At 45.5% G+C, this 17807-nt stretch overlaps 2 protein-coding genes across 2 annotated transcripts; one reads left to right on the plus strand and one right to left on the minus strand.

Annotated features, from left to right (window-relative positions):
- The first annotated feature begins 1399 nt into the window (after positions 1-1399).
- On the plus strand, positions 1400-16691 carry LOC144676720 (uncharacterized). Its single transcript, XM_078537062.1, has 3 exons — positions 1400-2296; positions 15649-16403; positions 16562-16691. The coding sequence occupies exons 1-2, from the start codon at positions 1550-1552 to the stop codon at positions 16342-16344; spliced, it is 1443 nt and encodes a 480-aa protein (XP_078393188.1). The 5' UTR covers positions 1400-1549; the 3' UTR covers positions 16345-16403; positions 16562-16691.
- LOC144676722 (uncharacterized) lies at positions 11231-13540 on the minus strand. The gene is made up of 2 exons (XM_078537064.1): positions 13422-13540; positions 11231-12442 (listed from the first exon to the last, which is right to left on the minus strand). Exon 2 carries the CDS (start codon positions 12071-12073, stop codon positions 11231-11233), a length of 843 nt encoding a protein of 280 aa, XP_078393190.1. The 5' UTR covers positions 12074-12442; positions 13422-13540.
- Positions 16692-17807: the final 1116 nt, after the last annotated feature.

Genomic DNA, 17807 nt, shown 5'->3' on the forward strand with positions numbered 1-17807 from the left:
TCTGTGTGTGTGTGGCTAATTTAATTAACTAAAGACAATTAGACTGCAAGGTTTAAATTATCAAAGGAGTGAGGTGTAAAAGAAGCATTTGAAATGGGGATGAGTGAGCTGGAATGAGGTCTCAGTGGATAAGGTGTGAAGGTAATTTATATGTTTAGATAAAGAAGGAGTTGTTTGATTTTCAAAGGGATGGTGTAATGTTTACAACTGACAAGATAAGTCAGGCAAAGTGATTGCATTCGTTTTTCCCAGAAGTGCTGGCCATAATAACAACGTGAAAGATTTTTATATTCTGGGAAAAGTAACTTTGAAAGAGAAACAATGGGATTTACAAATCAAAAGGTATAAAATATATTTAAAGAAGGATGGAAGGTTGTGTGGGGTATGGCCATGTGAGAACTTGAAAGGTGCAACGTGTGAAACAGACTTGGGGGGGGGGGGGGAAAGCCTCAAGCTACCCTCCAGAAGTTTGCTGTTCCAGTAACCAAGGTTGTGTTAAAAGCCGTTGGAATTTCACTGTCGAGTGGGTGCTAGTGGTAATAGTATTGAATGTGTTTATAAATTGGGAATCTATTTGGGCTGTTGCCTTAAAGGAAGTGTGTAGTTGGTAGTCTGGTTAAGTATGAATTTTGCGAAATGCTATAAGATTAAGTAACTGTGTAACCGTGATTTTGTGTGTGCGTGTTTAAGTTTTTTCTTATTTTTATTTTCTTAAGTTTTTATTAAAGTTAATAAATACTTTAAATTAATCTTTAAAATCTCTGAAGGTGGCTGTGGACTCATTACTTCTGACTTCAGTGCACAAGCCTCCTTGTAATAAATGCAAATAGAAAAATCATTGTGATAGTTTGGCCAAGTCTCCCTTGTGGATTTGATCAGCCTGGAAAATTCTGTTCCATAACGGCCGTGTGCATCCCTCTCCCTGGGAACTGTCTGAGGCTCAACCACACTGTTCACAATCCTGGTGTCAGATTTAACCCCAAGATAAGTTTCTGACCACATATCCGCACCATCACTAACACCAGATATTCCACCCCACCCCAGCTCATGTGGGACACTTGCCTTTATTAGCCGAGACACAGAATATAAGAGCAGGGAGGTTATGTTGGAGTGTATACAATGTGAGTTAGGCCACAGCTGGAGTGCTGTGTGCAATTCTGGTCACCAAACTATAGGAAGGATGTGATTGCACTGGAGAGGGTGCAGAGGGGATTCACCAGGATGTTGCCTGGGCTGGAGCGTTTCAGCCAGACCTGACTTGATTTATGGGAGCTCAATATCATCAGCCTTTGAACTAGAAAGAGAAATGTTTGTTCTGTCTGCTTCAACAGATTTTAAACGTCACTGTGTCTGGAAAATCACCAAGAAGCTCGTGTACACACATGTGCGAGAGTTCCAATGCACTGACTGTGGAGAAAACTTTAACCAGATACACAGACTGAAGAAACATTGCACCATTCACAGCCAGGAGAGACCGAACACGTGTACTGTTTGTGGATGAGGCTTCAGTTAAACATCTTACCTCAAGGAATGCAAGGACACCTGAACCATGGAGAAACCATGCAAATGTGGGGAATGTGGGAAGGGATTCCGGTCCCCATCTGCACTGGAATCTCATCGCCGCATTCACACTGGGGAGAGGCCGTTCACCTGCTCTGATTGTGGAAAGGGATTCACTCAGTTATCCCACCTGCAGATACACCAGCGACTTCACACCGGGGAGAGGCCGTTCACCTGCTCTGATTGTGGGAAGGGATTCACTAACTCTTCCAATCTGCGGACACACCAGCGAGTTCACACGGGGGAGAGACCGTTCACCTGCTCCATATGTGGGAAAGGTTTCAGTGATTCATCCAGCTTGCTGATACACCAGCGAGTTCATACTGGGGACAAATCATTCAACTGCTCTGTATGTGGGAAGCAATTCAGTCGATTATGCAACCTTCTGCGACACCAGCGAGCTCACACTGGGGAGAGGCCGTTCACCTGCTCTGAGTGTGGGAAGGGATTTGCTGATCCATCCATCTTGCAGAAGCACCGGCGAGTTCACACTGGGGAGAGGCCATTCAGCTGCTCCATGTGTGGGAAGGGTTTCACTCAGTTAACCAACATGCTGACACACCAGCGAGTTCACACTGGGGAGCGGCCTTTCATCTGCTGTGAGTGTGGGAAGGGATTCAGTGATTCATCCACCCTACTGCGACACCAGGGTGTTCACACTGGGGAGAGGCCGTTCACCTGCTCCATGTGTGGGAAACGATTCACTCGGTCATCTCACCTGCTGAGACACCAGCGAGTTCACCAGTAATTACAGGGGTTGGATTCTGCTGTGATTGCTGCTGTCAATCACATTCAAGACTGAACCATGTTCATTCTGACAGTTGGTGAAGTGGGAGGGTCAAAGGGTTTCTTTCTGCTGTACTGGCCAGTCTTACAACTTTGTTTCCAGTGGTCTGGAAGTGCACATTTCCACTGAAATGTTCCACAGAAGCTGATGAAGGTCATTTATTGCTGCAAAAAGAGACATGCTCTTGAAGTTTTCATATTGCACTTATCAGGACAAACACAAGAACACCAAATTTCAAAGGGAGCAACTATTTATACTATGTGAGAAAAGGGTGCTGATTAGTTGGCAAGTCAGTTGCGACTGGTCAAGTCGTTGCCATGGAGAATTCACCAGAAAGCTCGTGACCTCAGCATTTAGTTGGATTCAAAAATGTTGCAATGCCTGGACATGTCCATTTTGGCTTCAGAGTATCAGAGCTTTATGATGGTCCAATGTCACTTCCCTGCTTTTTTACTCAATGACCTGGATTTTCAGAGTCAGAAAGACTCACCTACCTTCAAAAATTGTGGGTGGGACCCGGATGCGGAAGTCCCACTCCCATTTTTCACAGATCCAATTTTTGCCAGTAGGGGACAGGGGCAGGGCTTGATTCACACCCAAGTTGAACCTGAACTCAGCAGAGCCATCTGAACTCAGCACTGAGTTCAAACAGGCACCATTTTGCCTTCTGCAAGGGAGTTAACTCATAGTGTGAAAGTCACGACTTTATGGAGTAGACGTAAAGACTCTTGTTGGGTGGATAGGGTCTGTTTAACTGTCATGATTGAAAGTCTTTTTTAAAATCCCCTGCTCTCCTGACTTCGTCTGCAGCTGTCAGTGTAAGTGAAAAAGATAGTTGGCTGTACAATGTAGCATCAGTCCCAGCAGTTTCAGTAATTGCTGGCATTTCCCTAAGGGCTATTTATGAATGCTTGGCTGACTTCCAAAACCTACAGTCATCTCAGCAGCTGTTCTGAGTCCACACTTTGACAACTTAAAGAGACCATTAAGGGTTTAGCTGCCTTTGAAGTGGTATGGACAGAAGTATGTTGGTTTTTATATGAGATTAACCAAAAGTTTTGAATAAGGTTGCAAGAATGGGAGTTTTGTTTAAAAATAGTGAAGGCTGTTTTAGATTTTTAGAACTTTATTTTAATTAATCTCAACCTGGCTCCTGGGGTCTGCCCATAGTGAATAATGTGAGTTGGGATGTAGGGTAAAAGGGGCGATGGGGGATCCATGCCAGGGCAAGAGTTGGCATGAGCGGGCATGGAGTACATAAGGGCCTTGGGGTGGAATGGGGGCTTGCAATTGGCTCACTTGCAATTAGTGAGGAGGAATTGTGTTGGGCTGCTGCCCCTGGTGGGTGGGCAATTATTCCAAATAATCATGTCTATTAATTTATTTTTAAAACATTCTCTTGGCATGTGGGTGCCACTGGCGAGGACCAGAGATTCCAAAAGGTTACAATGCAACTGGGATAAAGTCCCAGAGATGGAGGCAGGCCTTTTAACCAGCCCACCTCAGTGCTCGGGCATCCTGTTAGCCGCCTAAGCTCCGATTCCAGTGGCACAGCAACCAACTCCATCCATAACCGCCCACCTCAAAGCACCACCCCCCTCCCCCCGCCCCCGAGTGAAGATCACAACATTTGGGAACCTTTAAATCGAGGCAGGTCCGGCAATTGGAAAATTTCCAGATCCAAGCTACCCACCTCGGTACCCAAGATCCAACCCAAGCTCTCTATTTCTGAAGCTCAAGATCCCACATGCTTTGCTAATTCCTCTCTCACTGTGTCCTGCCACCTTCAAAGATCGCTGCACATGAACCCCCAGGTCCCTCTGTCTCTGCTCACTCTTTGGAACTGTGCCATGACATCTGTGTTGCCTCTACCTGTTCCTTCTGCCAAATTACATCACCTCAACTTTCCCTGTATTAAACTCCATCTGCCACTTCAGAGAATGTGAAGGGGAGATTGAAGTGTTAAACTAAACATACAGAGAAGAGGAGGCACTGATTGCTTTAATATGTCACCCACATTTGAAGATCCTTTAAATGCACATGAGGCTCATAGAGCACAGTAGGAGGCAATTGGAGGCTCTTTCCAATTAATCCCATTGCCCTGCAATTTTCTTTTTCTTTCAAGAATCTGTCCAGTTCCCTTTTGAACGATACAGTTGAATTTACTTCCAGTCAGTTTTGAGGCAGTGGATTCCAAATCGTAACAACTCGCTGTGTTTTTAAAACAAATAATTCCTCATCTTGTGTGTGGTGTATTTGGACTTTCAAAAAGCATTCGGAAAGCTGTCAACCAGGAGGTTCATACACAAAATGAGGTCTCAATCCTTATGAATGATCTAGATGAGGGACTGAGTGTAATGTGTCCAAATTTGCTGACAATGAAACAAGGATTTGCATTTCTATAGCGCCTTTCACAACCACAGGATGTTTCAAAGCCTTTTACAGCCACTTTTGAAATGTAGTCACTGTTGTAATGTAGGAAACTCGGCAGCCAATTTGCACACGGCAAGGTCCCACAAACAGAAATGTGATAATGACCCAAATGATATGTTTGTGGTTATGTTGACTGAAGGATAAATGTTGGCCCAAGACACCAGGGATCAAGGCCCGGGAGAGTGGGGTTCAGACAGTGCCAAACAGCAGGGCCTGGGATGTTATGGGTGGGGGAGGTGAGTAGGTGTGGTCTGGGCTCATTGTTTCAAACAGTTTTGCATCATCCTCACTGAGCAGCCAGAGCTACAAACCTGACAGACCAGCTTAAAAAACAGATCTGTCAGGCTGAGAGTTCTGATATTTTCGAAGCCAGTCTGTCAGTGTCAGGTCAATTTCACGAGTTGCTGCTGCTGCCTCGAACTTCAGGCAGCTTTGCAATTCCAATTTTTTTGAAAAGCCTGCCAGGAAACCACAAAGCTGCCCGAAGGTGAGAAGCAGCAGCAGCAGAAACTGAGAGTTTTCCTGCTTGAGAAATAGTCAGTCAAATCCCTGTAATTTTACAACCAATTGGATGCTGTTGTGGGTAGGGGGTGGGGGGGAGGGGTGGGTGGGAGGAAGGGGGGGCATGTTTAGAGGGGGTTGGGGGAAGTTTGGAGGGGGTTTGGGGGATGTGGGAGGGGGTTTGGGGGATGTGGGTAGGTTGGAGGGGTGGTTGGGGGTAGGTTTTGAAAGGGGTTGTGGGGAAGTTTGGGAGTTGGGGAAAGTTTGGAGGGGGGTTGAGGGGTAGGTCAAGGTTTGGAGGGAAGTTGGAGGGATTTGGGGAAGTTTGGAAGGGGTTGGGGGAAATTTGGAGGGAGGTCAGGGAAGTTTGGTGGAGAAGGGGGGATGGTTGGAGGAGTTCAGGGGAGCTAGAGGGGTTTTGGGGGTAGATTAGGTACAGATTTGAATTGTTTTTGTAAATGTAGCCACTTTGCTAACATCAGTTGATTGCTCGGTGATTAATTATCTTTAAATAATCAGCATTGGGCCTCCACTTTCACCATTGCTACTGTCACTCTGCCCACTGCATGCAGTTATAATGAAAGAAAGACAAAACCTACATTTATATAGCACCTTTCACAATGTCCTAAATCACTTTCCAGCCAATTCAGCACTTTTGAGTTGTAGTCATTGGTGAAATGTAGAGAATGTTATCTAATGGCGGGGCAGGCTCATGGGGGCGAATGACCTACTCCTGCTCCTAATACATATGTGTGTATGGAGATAGGTGAGATGAACAGGACTCGATGGCCTTTGTCATCTATAATTATCTTGCGAACAGAGGGTGGAATCCTGGCTGGAGTTCTGTTTATTTTGTTGCTGGTGAAAGTTTACTGTGAGCAGGATTTGTGGGATGAGATCACCAGGACAGGAGTGCAGATTGAGCTCAGAGTGAATCAGTAACCTGTTTTACTGCACATAATTCACAAGAGTCTTTTCCATATACTTCAATCTTATCCTTTTGTCCAGTTACCTGTTATCCCACTCCATCTTGCTGTTTTTTTCTGAGTTTTTTGAGGTTAGAAATATCGTGATAAAGTTATGGGGCGTTGCAGATATTGAAAATATATTGTGGTGAGAAGCAGCAATCAGCAGAGTCTTCGGACTTGCTGATGACCAAACAGATACAACTGTGAGCCATTCAGTCTTCGTTCTCTGGCCCCTTAAAAGTTCTGTTGCACGGAGAAGCCTGAGAGCCTGGAAACAGGAAAAGCACCGGGGCCCAGGATTTCTCTCCCAGTCCCTGCTGGAGATAACTCTTCTGCCCTTCTTCGAAATAGTGGCTGTGGGTTCTTCTTCGCCCACCTGAGAGGGCAGACAGGGCCTTGGTGTATTGCTCGTCTGAAGGACAGCAGCTCTGACAGTGCAGCACTCTCTCAGTGCTGGCACCAGGAATGTCAATTTTGATTGTTGTTCTTGGGCCCCTGGATTGGGACTGGAACCAACAACCTTCTGACTCAGAAGTAAGAGTGAGATCCACTGAGCCACTGCTGACACGATAGACAATACAGATTTAGAAAGGGAAAGTTACCCTTTAAAAGCCCCCACCCTTTGCCTCCAGCACCTAAATCTAATAATAAAAACCCTAGTATAAAAAACACATACAGGACTGACAAATGTTACAGTGTTGGTTTAGAGCCAAAGTTTCGAGTTCCCATTTGAGTTCCTACGCCTTTCTGTCTCTCTATTGCGCATGTGAATGACAGCCAGGCGATGGAGCTGAAGGCTCAATGTAGCTGAGAATAACAGGGCTTGTGGCCCAGTTGGGAAACTGCCACTGACGCCGCACTAATAGAGACAGCAAGGTGCTGGAGGACTGACTGGGAAATGGGTCTCCAGCCAATCAGGGAGGGAGAGATGGTGATGTGACCTCCCCGGGGTTCAGTGCTCCTGTGTCCAAAGTGGGGAGTCATGAGGACAGGGTACAGAGGAGCCAAAAAGAAACTATTTGGATCGAGAACATTGTGCACATCCTTTTACTCTGGTTGTCTTTAATCCTCAAGTAATTTTCTGTTTTTTTTAAACCATGTTCTGTGACATTAATAAATTTTATCAGTAAAAATATTTGATTTTGCTGGACTTTTGATTAGATTTATGCTCTTTAGGGAAAGTGGGTGAAAGGAAGTGGCAGGCTGTTTAACAGAAAGTGAATCCCTCTAAGGTAATTGGCAAAGGATCCAGAAGGTGAGATGATGGTGGGGGAGTCCAGAACCAGGGGTCACAGTCTGAGGATATGGGGTAGACCATTTAGGACTGAGATGAGGAGAAATTTCTTCATCCAAAGAGTGGTGAGCCTGTGGAATTCGTTACCACAGAAAGTAGTTGAGACCAAAGCATTGTATGTTTTCAAGGAGTTAGATACAGCTCTTGGGGTGAAAGGGATCAAAGGTTATGGGGAGAAAGTGGGAGCAGGCTATTGAGTTGGATGATCAGCTATGATCATAATGAATGGCGGAGCCGAATGGCCTACTCCTGTTCCTAGTTTCTATGTAAATTTTATTTTTTTCACACAGCGAGTTGTTCTGATCTGCCTGAAAGCAGATTCAATTATTTATTTCCAAGGTGTAAATATTTGAAAGGGAAGAATTTGCAGGGCTGTAGGGAAAGAGGAGAGCAGTTGGATGAATCAGAAATTCCTTTCAAAGAGATGGCACGGGCATGATGGGCCAAATGGATTCCTTCTGCAGCCTGTGAATCTGAGCTTCCTGTCTTTGTGCAGGTTAAAAGGTCAGATTTCATTTCAGCCTCATCCTGGTATATATATTTAAAGAGACAAGTTTCTCTTTAGTTCTGAGGGACCGACATAACAATGTCTCCAATCCTCTGTATATTTAAACATTGAAGATTGCATGGCCAATTGTAGTCAACAGCCTTCCTGTAGCTCTCTCAGGAGGCAGCAAGAAAGCATTTGACTGCTTAACAACAGCAACCTCCGCTGAACATGATTAAACCACAACAACAAAAACAACCTGCATTTGTATAGCACCTTTAATCATGTGCTTCACAGGTGCCATTACTAAACAAAATTTTACACCGAGCCACATAAAGAGATGACCAGTAGCTTGGTTTTAAGGAGTTTCCTAAAGAAGCACAAGAGATCAAGGGGCAGAGAGGTTTAAGGAGGGAATTCCAGAGCGTGGGACCCAGGCAGCTGAAGGCAAAGCCCCCAGTTGTTGTGCAATTGAAATTGGGGATATTGAAGAGGCCAGAATTAGTGGAGCACAGATATCTCAGAGGGTTTTAAGGATGGAGAAGATTACAGAGATGGGGAGAGGGGGATGTGAGACCACGTGGTGGTTTGAAAAAAAGGATGCTAGGGAGGGATTTGAAAAAAAAGAGAATTTTAAAATCGAGGCGTTGCTTGAGTGGGAGCCAGTGTTGGTCAGTGAGCACAGCGGGTGATAGGTGAACGGGACTGAGTGTGAGTTGGGAGACAGGCAGCAGAGTTTGTTGACTGAAGAAAACTGGTCCAGTTCTGGACATTTCCCATGACACTACTTATGTCTAAGATTGAGCTGACATCAAACCTTTCCATTGGGATTGCATAATCTGCTGATGTCATCGCATTCTATTGTGATGATGTCATAAGATTACATCAGCATTTTTCTGATTATATAATCAGCTGACACCAGACTATATACTTTATTGGGAGTGTGGGATTAGCTGATGCCTGTACAATCCTTTACCTTTACGCAGTAAGCAGAAACGATCGTTTGTGTGATTTCATAAATAAAATTTTTAACTACATGTACATAACTTATTTTTGAATCCGGAAATGGTCCGGATCGTGAACATTTACCACTAAAATTAACCAATTTGCTAGCGCAAGCGTATGTGACTTTTCAGCCAATTTGTTGTTCTTGTTTACAATAAATTGTTGGGGAGAAAAAAATGTTATTTCAACCAATCTCCCAATGTTATCAAATCCTTTTAAACATTTGAATATTGCTGAAAAAAGAGACATGCTGTCAAAGCTTTTCTTCTTGCACTCATTAGGATAGTTGCAAGAATACCAAATGTCAAAGTGAACAACAGTTTATACTGTCTGAGAAACAGGGTGCTGATTGGTTGTCAAATGGACCCTGGCTGGTTGAGGCATTGCCATGTAGAATGCACCAGGGAACAGTTACCCAAAGCTTTTGTTCAAATTCAGAAATGGCAAGTCGACTCTGATTGGTTGAGATGCTGCCATGGGGAATGCATCAGGGAACAATTGTCCCCCAAGCTCCTGTTTAATTAAAAAGGCAAAATGCTTGGACAAATTCCTTTTGTGTGCAGAAAACAGGGCCCAGTATTTGAATATGAAAAATCCAGTGCCTGGATCCAGTTTGCACGTTCACTACATCTAATCATTTCTTCCTTTGACCATACTCTATTTGTGTACCACGTTTTGTTCAAATCCATCCATTAGTTTTTAAGATATATTGTTACAGACAGACAGACAAACAAACAGGGATGAAAACATTCTCTGTAAGGACAAAGCTGAAAAAAATAAACGTTTTTATTAAGACCAAGGAAGCCTTAGGCTAATCCACAGCTAACAACCTGCTCTGAAAACTCTGCTGATATTTTGACAGCTGTGATAAATTCCACCCCAGCAGCGGAGACAATCCACAACATTCCAAAGCAATCGCCATTCGAAATAAAACAAACCACAACAATTGAAAAGAAAAAGTCAATTCTCCTGATCTCCCAATGTGAACGGATCGTTCAAAAAAATTCCAGGATCTGGAACTGCACCAAAGATAGGACAGTTCTTGCATGGTCGGTGGACCAAGTTTCGGTAATTCCATCCATTAATTTGTGAGATCAATTGTTTACAGACAAACATCTTCAATGGCAGAGATACTTTCAGTACATTGACCAGCCCCAAAATCTATTCTCTGCCAGCATTTCACAGGGGGAAAGGGGTGGATTCTCAGACGAGCAAGATAAGGCATCCCCTTTAAATAGCCAGTTCCCACAGTTTATTCAGTGGCCTTTGGACGGAAGCAGATTGGTCGACACTGGGAGTTCTTGCACTGCCCCTCCCCCCCACCCTCAGGTCAGCTGGCTCCTGCTCCTGCTGGACAATCTGCCGGTAAGAATAGGAGCGTGTTGATTTAAAAATAAACTTGCATTTATATAGCACCTTCCACCACCTCAGGGAGTCTCAAAGTGTTCCACTGCCAATGAAACACTTTCTGAAATGTGGTCACAATGTAGGAAACGTGGCAACCAATTTGTGCACAGCAAGCTCCCACAGACGGCAATGGCCAGAGTGTCTGTTTTCACTGATGCTGATTGAGGGAAAAATATCAGGCACCAGGACACCAGGGGAGATCTCCTCCCCCTCCTGCTCTCCTTCCAATTGTGGCCATTAAATCTTTTACATACACCTGAGAGGGCAGACGGGGCTCTCGGGTTAATGTCTCACTGGAAAGACGGTCCCTCCGACAGGACAGCTGTCCCTCATAATTGGCACCGGAGGTGTCAGCCGTGGATTCTGGGGGCTTGAGTCTCTGGGTTGAGGATTCGAATGCAGCACCTCCTGAGTTAGAGGTAAGAGTGCGACCCACTGTCATGCTGTGTTGAATAAAATCATCTAGCTGGTGTTCTAGAGTGATGGAATGGTTACAACGCTGAAGGAGGCCATTCAGCCCATTGTGTCTGTGCCAGCCCTCTGCAAGAGCAGTGAACATAGTGTCATTTCGCTACCTTTTCCACATAACCCTGTCAATTTTTCCCCTTCAGATAATGATCCAATTTTCTTTTGAAACCCATGACTGAATCTTCCTCCAAGCCCCTTCATCCCTGGCACCATTCTAGTACATCTCCAATCCTCCCACTTCACCAACTGTCAAGAATGAACATGGTTCAGTCCTGGATGTGATTAACAGCAGCAATAACGGCAAAATCCAACCCCTGTAATTACTTGTGAACTCTCCGGTGTCTCAGCAGACTGGATAACTGACTGAAACCCTTCCCACACATAGAGCAGGTGAATGGCCTCTCACCAGTGTGAATTCGCTGGTGTCTCAGCAGGGTGGACGAATCTCTGAATCCCTTCCCACATTCAGAGCAGATGGACGGTCTCTCCCTGGTATGAACTCGCTGTTGCATCACCAGGTTGCATGACTGAATGAATCCTTTCCCGCATCCAGAGCAGGTGAATGGCCTCTTCCCATTGTGAACATGTTGGTGTGTCTGCAGGTGGGATAATTGAGTGAATCCTTTCCCACACTCGGAGCAGATGAAAGGCCTCTCCTCGGTGTGAACTCGCTGGTGCGTCAGCAGGTTGGATGACTGAGGGAATCCCTTCCCACATGTAGAGCAGATGAAGGGCTTCTCCCCGGTGTGAACCCGCTGGTGTGTCAGGAGGGCAGATGAATCGCTGAATCTCTTCCCACACTCAGAGCAGGTGAATGGCCTCTCCCTGGTGTGAACTCGCTGGTGCATCAGCAGGTTGGATGACTGAGTAAATCCCTTCCCACACTCAGAGCAGATAAATGGCCTCTCCCCAGTGTGAACTCGCTTGTGTGTCAGCAGGTGAGATGAATTACTGAATCCCTTCCCACATTCAGAGCAGATGAATGGCCTCTCCCCGGAGTGAACTCGCTGGTGTTTCAGCAGGGTGGATGACTGAGTGAATGCTTTCCCACACTCAAAGCAGGTGAAAGGCCTCTCCCCAGTGTGAATGCGTTGATGAGTTTCCAGCGCAGATGGGGTGCAGAATCCCTTCCCACAGTCACCACATTTGTACGGTTTCTCCATGGTGCAGGTGTCCTTGTGTCCCTCCAGGTTAACTGCTCAGTTGAAACCTTGTCTTCACACAGAACATGTGTACAATCTCTCCCCGCTGTGAATGGCGTAATGTTGTTTCAGACTGTATAACTGGTTAAAGCTCTTTTCACAGTCAGTTCACTGGAGCATTCTCACTCAGTTGTCTGTGTCTCATTGCTTTTCCAGTCACACTGATGCTTGAAATGTTTTCCCACAGACAGAACAGGGGAACATTTCTCCTTCCATATTCCACATTCAAAGGGCTGATGATATTCAGGTTCTGATGAATCCAGTAACTCTGTCAGATCTTGACGCGATATTTGGTTTGTGTTTCCCAGATACAAGTCCTCTCCTAATATCCTGTAAAAGAAGTTTACAAAAGTCATCATTGTCAGTGCAGGATAAAAATTCACAACACATAATTCTAGTTTCTACGGAACATTCTTTCTCTCATATTCCCCAGAAGCAGTAACTCTCTGTCCCTCCATTCTCACTGTGCTGTACCTCCCAAATCTCCTGAAGGTGCCATTTCATGCTGATCAGCAGATCCATGTGCACTGCTTCCTGTCCAGGGCACAGGGGCCTTGGAAATCATTATGCAGGCTATATATATATGTATACATTACTGGATTTAAAATGTGCATAATATACACTGCACTACTTGATTAAAGATACAGAGAGGATGCAAGGAAGAGCTTTATTTAGGAGCGAGTGTGCATGACCTGGAACTCTCTGCCTGCAAGGCTGGAGGAACTCGCGATGATCAGTGATTTCAAAATGAAATTGGTGGACACTTGAAGGAAATAAACTTGTAGGAGAACGGGGCATAGAGGGAGAATGGGATGGATAGCTCTACAGAGAGTCGGCATGGACTTGAGTTGCTGAATGCATTCCTGTGCTGTAATGACTCGATGACGGGAAATATATAACGGTAGCTAGAGTACTATATTACAAGACTAGACATATTTATAAATGAAAGTTATTATTGGTCAACAAAAAATATATCAAATATTTACCATATAAAAACATTCGACATATCTCTGCCCTATATTAGTTTACTGCCACCTTAAATGTCAGGCATCTCCTGGGGAATCCGCCTATTTTATTGGAAATACTAGGAAAGAGGCTATCCTTTTAGCCAGACAAATAAATGTGTCAAGCTGAGGGAGTAAAGGATGTCATTGTCTTTAAGAGAGAGCGAGAGAGAAGGACAGACCTGGGCCAACCTTTCCAGAGTCTGCACCCTCTTCCTTTCCCTTCAGTTTCTGCAGGTCAACAATTTAAACCCAGAATTAGAAAAGAAATGGAAAGGGGGAGAAAAAGAAAGTGTTTTACTCACAGGTATTTGACATGGGACTGGGGAGAAAGTTTTCGTGTGTGAGAAGCTAAATCCTCATTCAGAGAGAGAAGCAGCATCAGCAGCTTTGCTGGGCAGTAATGGACAGGTTTAAAAGCTCATTGTCCAACATGCGCATTCAAACAATGGGGGAAGTTCCGTGTCGTCATTGCGACAGTGGCCGCGCTCTGATTGGTTGGAGGACCATCCACCTTCCGGTCGTCCAGCTCCTCCCATTGGTTAACCTCGGTCCGACCACAATGAGGGAGAGTAACCCGAGCGCGTGTTCGGTGGAGAGAGTTTGACCATCAAGCCCAGTGCTCTCAATGTGAACTGGGAACGCTCCTCTGAATCATTGTGACGCCTGAATCAGCCAATAGGACTGACTGTGCTCCGCGGTGACGTCCTCGGGTTCCAGTTTGCGGACCAGGCGCGCGGACACGGGAGCCCCACCCATTGTTCCCCCACCCATTGTTCCCCCTCCCCCACCCATTGTTCCCCCTCCCCCACCCATTGTTCCCCCTCCCCCACCCATTGTTCCCCCTCCCCCTGCACTTCCTCGAGCCAAAGTTTCCAGGCAACCGGCTGACGGCTCCGGCCAGAGCGAGAAGCCGCTCAGCGAATTCCCCCTCCCCCCCTCTGTCTACGGCGACCGGCTGGTCCAAAAAGAGATCGAGAGCGACCGCTGACGGCAGCCACACTGCGCCTGCTTCGGACAGAAAACGCTTTCTGCGCCTGCGTACTGGGCTGCCGGCTATGGGGGTGCGGGAGGGGACTGTGTAAAATGTCTTCTCATTTTCTTCCAATGCAATTTGACTTTAAACGGCACAGCATTTGTTTTTAGGTTCATAAACATTAAAACTTCTTCCTCGGTCCAACATCTGTGAGTAAATCACTTTCTTTCCTTCCCCTGGGAAATACAGAGAGTTGCGGGAATCTGTAACTGGAATTAGTGCCAAATATGCTGAGGGGGGAAATGCTGGTGATTTTGTGGACCAGGCTGATGCTCCAGCTGTTTAAAGTCATATTTATCCGGTCTATTGAAATGCCATTTGTCTGTTAATGCAGGCTTCATTTATGTTGAATTTAGTTTGATTGTTACCGGAATCGTTTTTAAAAAATAAAACCTTGTCCTTCTGTTTATTCCGTTGGGGTTGTCTGGGAATTTGTTTATTTTAAGGTTATTGGTTTCCACAGGGATCGTAACAACAGAGAAATGTCTAGTTATTTATTATTCTGTATTAAAGTTCATTTATTATTATTTCTAGTCCTGTAATAATACTGTAGCTGCATTATATATTTCCAGTCATAAACGCATTACAGCACAGATGGTGTCCAATTGGAAACTCAGATCCATGCTGACATTCTGTAGAGTAATCCAGTCGATCCCATTCTCCATCTGTATCCTCGTTCCCCTGAAAGTTTTTCTTTCAACTCCCTATCCAATTTCATTTTGAAACCATTGATCATCTCCGGTTCTGCCATCCTCATAGGCATCGAATTCCAGGCCATGACTACTTGCTGTCTAAATAAAGTTCTTCCTCATATCCCCTCTGTATCGCTATTCAAGTATTACAATCTTTTTGGCTCCTTCAGGAGAATTGGGAATGTATAAATGAGATATAACAGAGTGAGAATGAAGGGAGTAAAAACAGAAAATGGTGCAAAAAACTCAGCAGGTCTGGCAGCATATGTGGAGCAAGAAACAGAGCTAACATTTTGAATCTGTCTGAACATTCCTGAGAGCTCAAAATGCAGGGAGCATGTTGGGGATGGAGATTTACAGCCTTTGGGGAATGAGAGGGGAAAGAATGTTCCATAGAAACTAGAATTGTCTTCTGAATTTCTATCGCAGACTTTCTGTGATGACTTTTGTAAACTCCTTTTACAGGACATTAGAAGGGGATGATTTGCAGTCAGAAAACTCAAACCAAAGGTCACATCAAGATCTGGCAGAGCCACTTGATTCATCGGGATCGGTATATCAGCAGCCTTTGAATCTAGAAGAAATATTTGTCTGTTATGTCTGCTTCAAAATATTTGAAACATCAGTGTGACTGGAAAAGCACCGATTCTCACACACCCGAGTAAGTGTATTCCAATGCACTGGCTTTGGAAAGAGCTATGAACTGTTATACAGTCTGAAGAAACATTTCAGCTTTCACAGCCAGGGAGACCGTACACAGGTTCTGTGTGTGAACGAGGCTTCAACTGATTGTCAAACCTGGAGAGACACAAGGGCACTCGCACCATGGAGAAACCATGGAAATGTAGGGATTGTGGGAAGGGATTCCGATGCCCGTCTGCACTGGAAATTCATCAACGCAGTCACACTGGGGAGAGGCCATTCACCTGCTCTGAGTGTGGGAAGGCATTCAGTGGTTCATGGCAGCTGCACGCACACCAGCGAGTTCATGCAGTGGAGAGGCCATTCACCTGCTCTCAGTGTGGCAAGGGATTCAGTGATTCATCAACCCTGCTGAGACACCAGCGAGTTCACACTGGAGAGAGGCCGTTCACCTGCTCTGAGTGTGGGAAGGGATTAACCCAGTTATCCAACCTGCTAACACACCAGGAAATTCACACCGGGGAGAGGCCATTCACCTGCTCTCATTGTGGGAAAGGATTCACTCGGTTATTCAACTTGCAGACACATCAGCGAGTCCACACCGGGGAGAGGCCGTTCACCTGCTCTGTGTGTGGGAAGGGTTTCACCCAGTCATCCAACCTGCTGCTACACCAGCAACTTCACACTGGGGAGAGGTCATTCCCCTGCTCTCAGTGTGGGAAGGGATTCACTCGATTATCCAGCTTACAGAGGCACCAGCGAGTTCACACCGGGGAGAGGCCATTCATGTGCTCTGTGTGTGGGAAGGGATTCACTCAGTCATCCCACCTGCAGACACACCAGCGTGTTCACAAGTGATCACAGAGATTGGATTCTGCTCTTATTGCTGCTGTTAATCACATCCAGGACTGAACCATGTTCATCCTGACAGTTGGAGGTGTCAGCTGTGGCTCAGTTCATAGCACCCTCGCCTTTGAATCAGAGGGTTGTGGGTTCATGTCCCACTCCTGGAAACCAAGAACTGTGATTGTACTTGAAAGAGTTGCAATCTGTGACTGTTGATAACTCGAAAGAGTTTCATCCTGACAGTTGGTGAAGTGGGAGGATCCCTTTCTGCTGGACTGGCTGGTCTCATACCTTTGTTTCCAGTGAGCTGATGCTCTTTGAGGCTTGTTGCGAGTATCCATTGCACATTTCATATGGATCATAAAATAAAATGCTGTAGAGATGGAAAAAGATATTCATGCATTTCTGTTTGGAATCTCCTAAAGCATGCCATGTTGCCATGGAGATGGGCTGTTGGAGTTAGAAGGTTCTTTTGTTTGATTTATCTGGGTGTTTCCCACAGAAGGCAGTTGCACATCTGGGCTTGTGTAGTTTGCAGCTCACTTGGAGTTGGTGAGGGAAAAGAAGCTGGAAGATTTGCCTGGCTTGGAGCTAGAGGATGAAATCTACAGTGGCCCTCCCAGTGAAAGGCCTTGTGGTAGAAAGCAGTTAATCATATGAATTAGGAGCAGGTATAGGCCATTCAGGCCTGTGAGCCTGCTCGGCCATGTGATAAGATCATAGCTGATCTAATTGAGGCCCCAACTCTACTTTCCTGTCTACCCCCATAATCTTTGACTCCCTGTCAATCAAGAATTAACTCAACCTCAAAATTATTCAATAGCCTCCACTGCTTTCTGGTGAAGAGAATTCCACAATTGACGACCCTGTGAGAGGACAAATTTCTCATCTCTGTCTCAAATGGGAGACCCCTTATTTTTAAACAACGGCCCCGATTTGTCGTCTCTCCCATAAGGAGAAACATGTTCAGCCTCCGAAGTGGCCAGGAGGCACAGATTTGTTTCAGAGCAAAAGGAGGCCATTCAGCCCATCGTGACTGCACCTGCTTTTTGAATGGTCATTTGATTTAGAGCCGTTCTCCCGCCTTCTACTTATAACCGTGCACGTTCTTCCTTTTCCGGTAACAATCTAATTCCCTTCTGAATGCTTCAATTGAACCTGCCTCCACCACACTCCCAGGCAGTGCATTCCAGACCTTAACCACTCGCTGCGCGAAGAAGGTTTTCCTCGTGTCACTTTTGCTTCTTTTACCAACTACTTTAAATCTGTGCCCTATCGTTTTTGATCCTTTCAGAAGGGGGAGCTCATCTCATTCTCCCCATCAACCCTGTCCAGACCCCTCATGATTTTGAATACACTTCAAGCCCACTGAAACACCAGTTCTTCACACTGGGGAGAGGCCATTCACCTGCTCTGAGTGTGGGAAGGGATTCACTCGTCATCCCACCTACTGGCACACCAGGGAATTCACAAGT

This window comes from Cetorhinus maximus, unplaced genomic scaffold (assembly GCF_964194155.1).
Source record: "Cetorhinus maximus unplaced genomic scaffold, sCetMax3.hap1.1 HAP1_SCAFFOLD_1847, whole genome shotgun sequence".
In the NCBI taxonomy this organism is placed as follows: domain Eukaryota; kingdom Metazoa; phylum Chordata; class Chondrichthyes; order Lamniformes; family Cetorhinidae; genus Cetorhinus; species Cetorhinus maximus.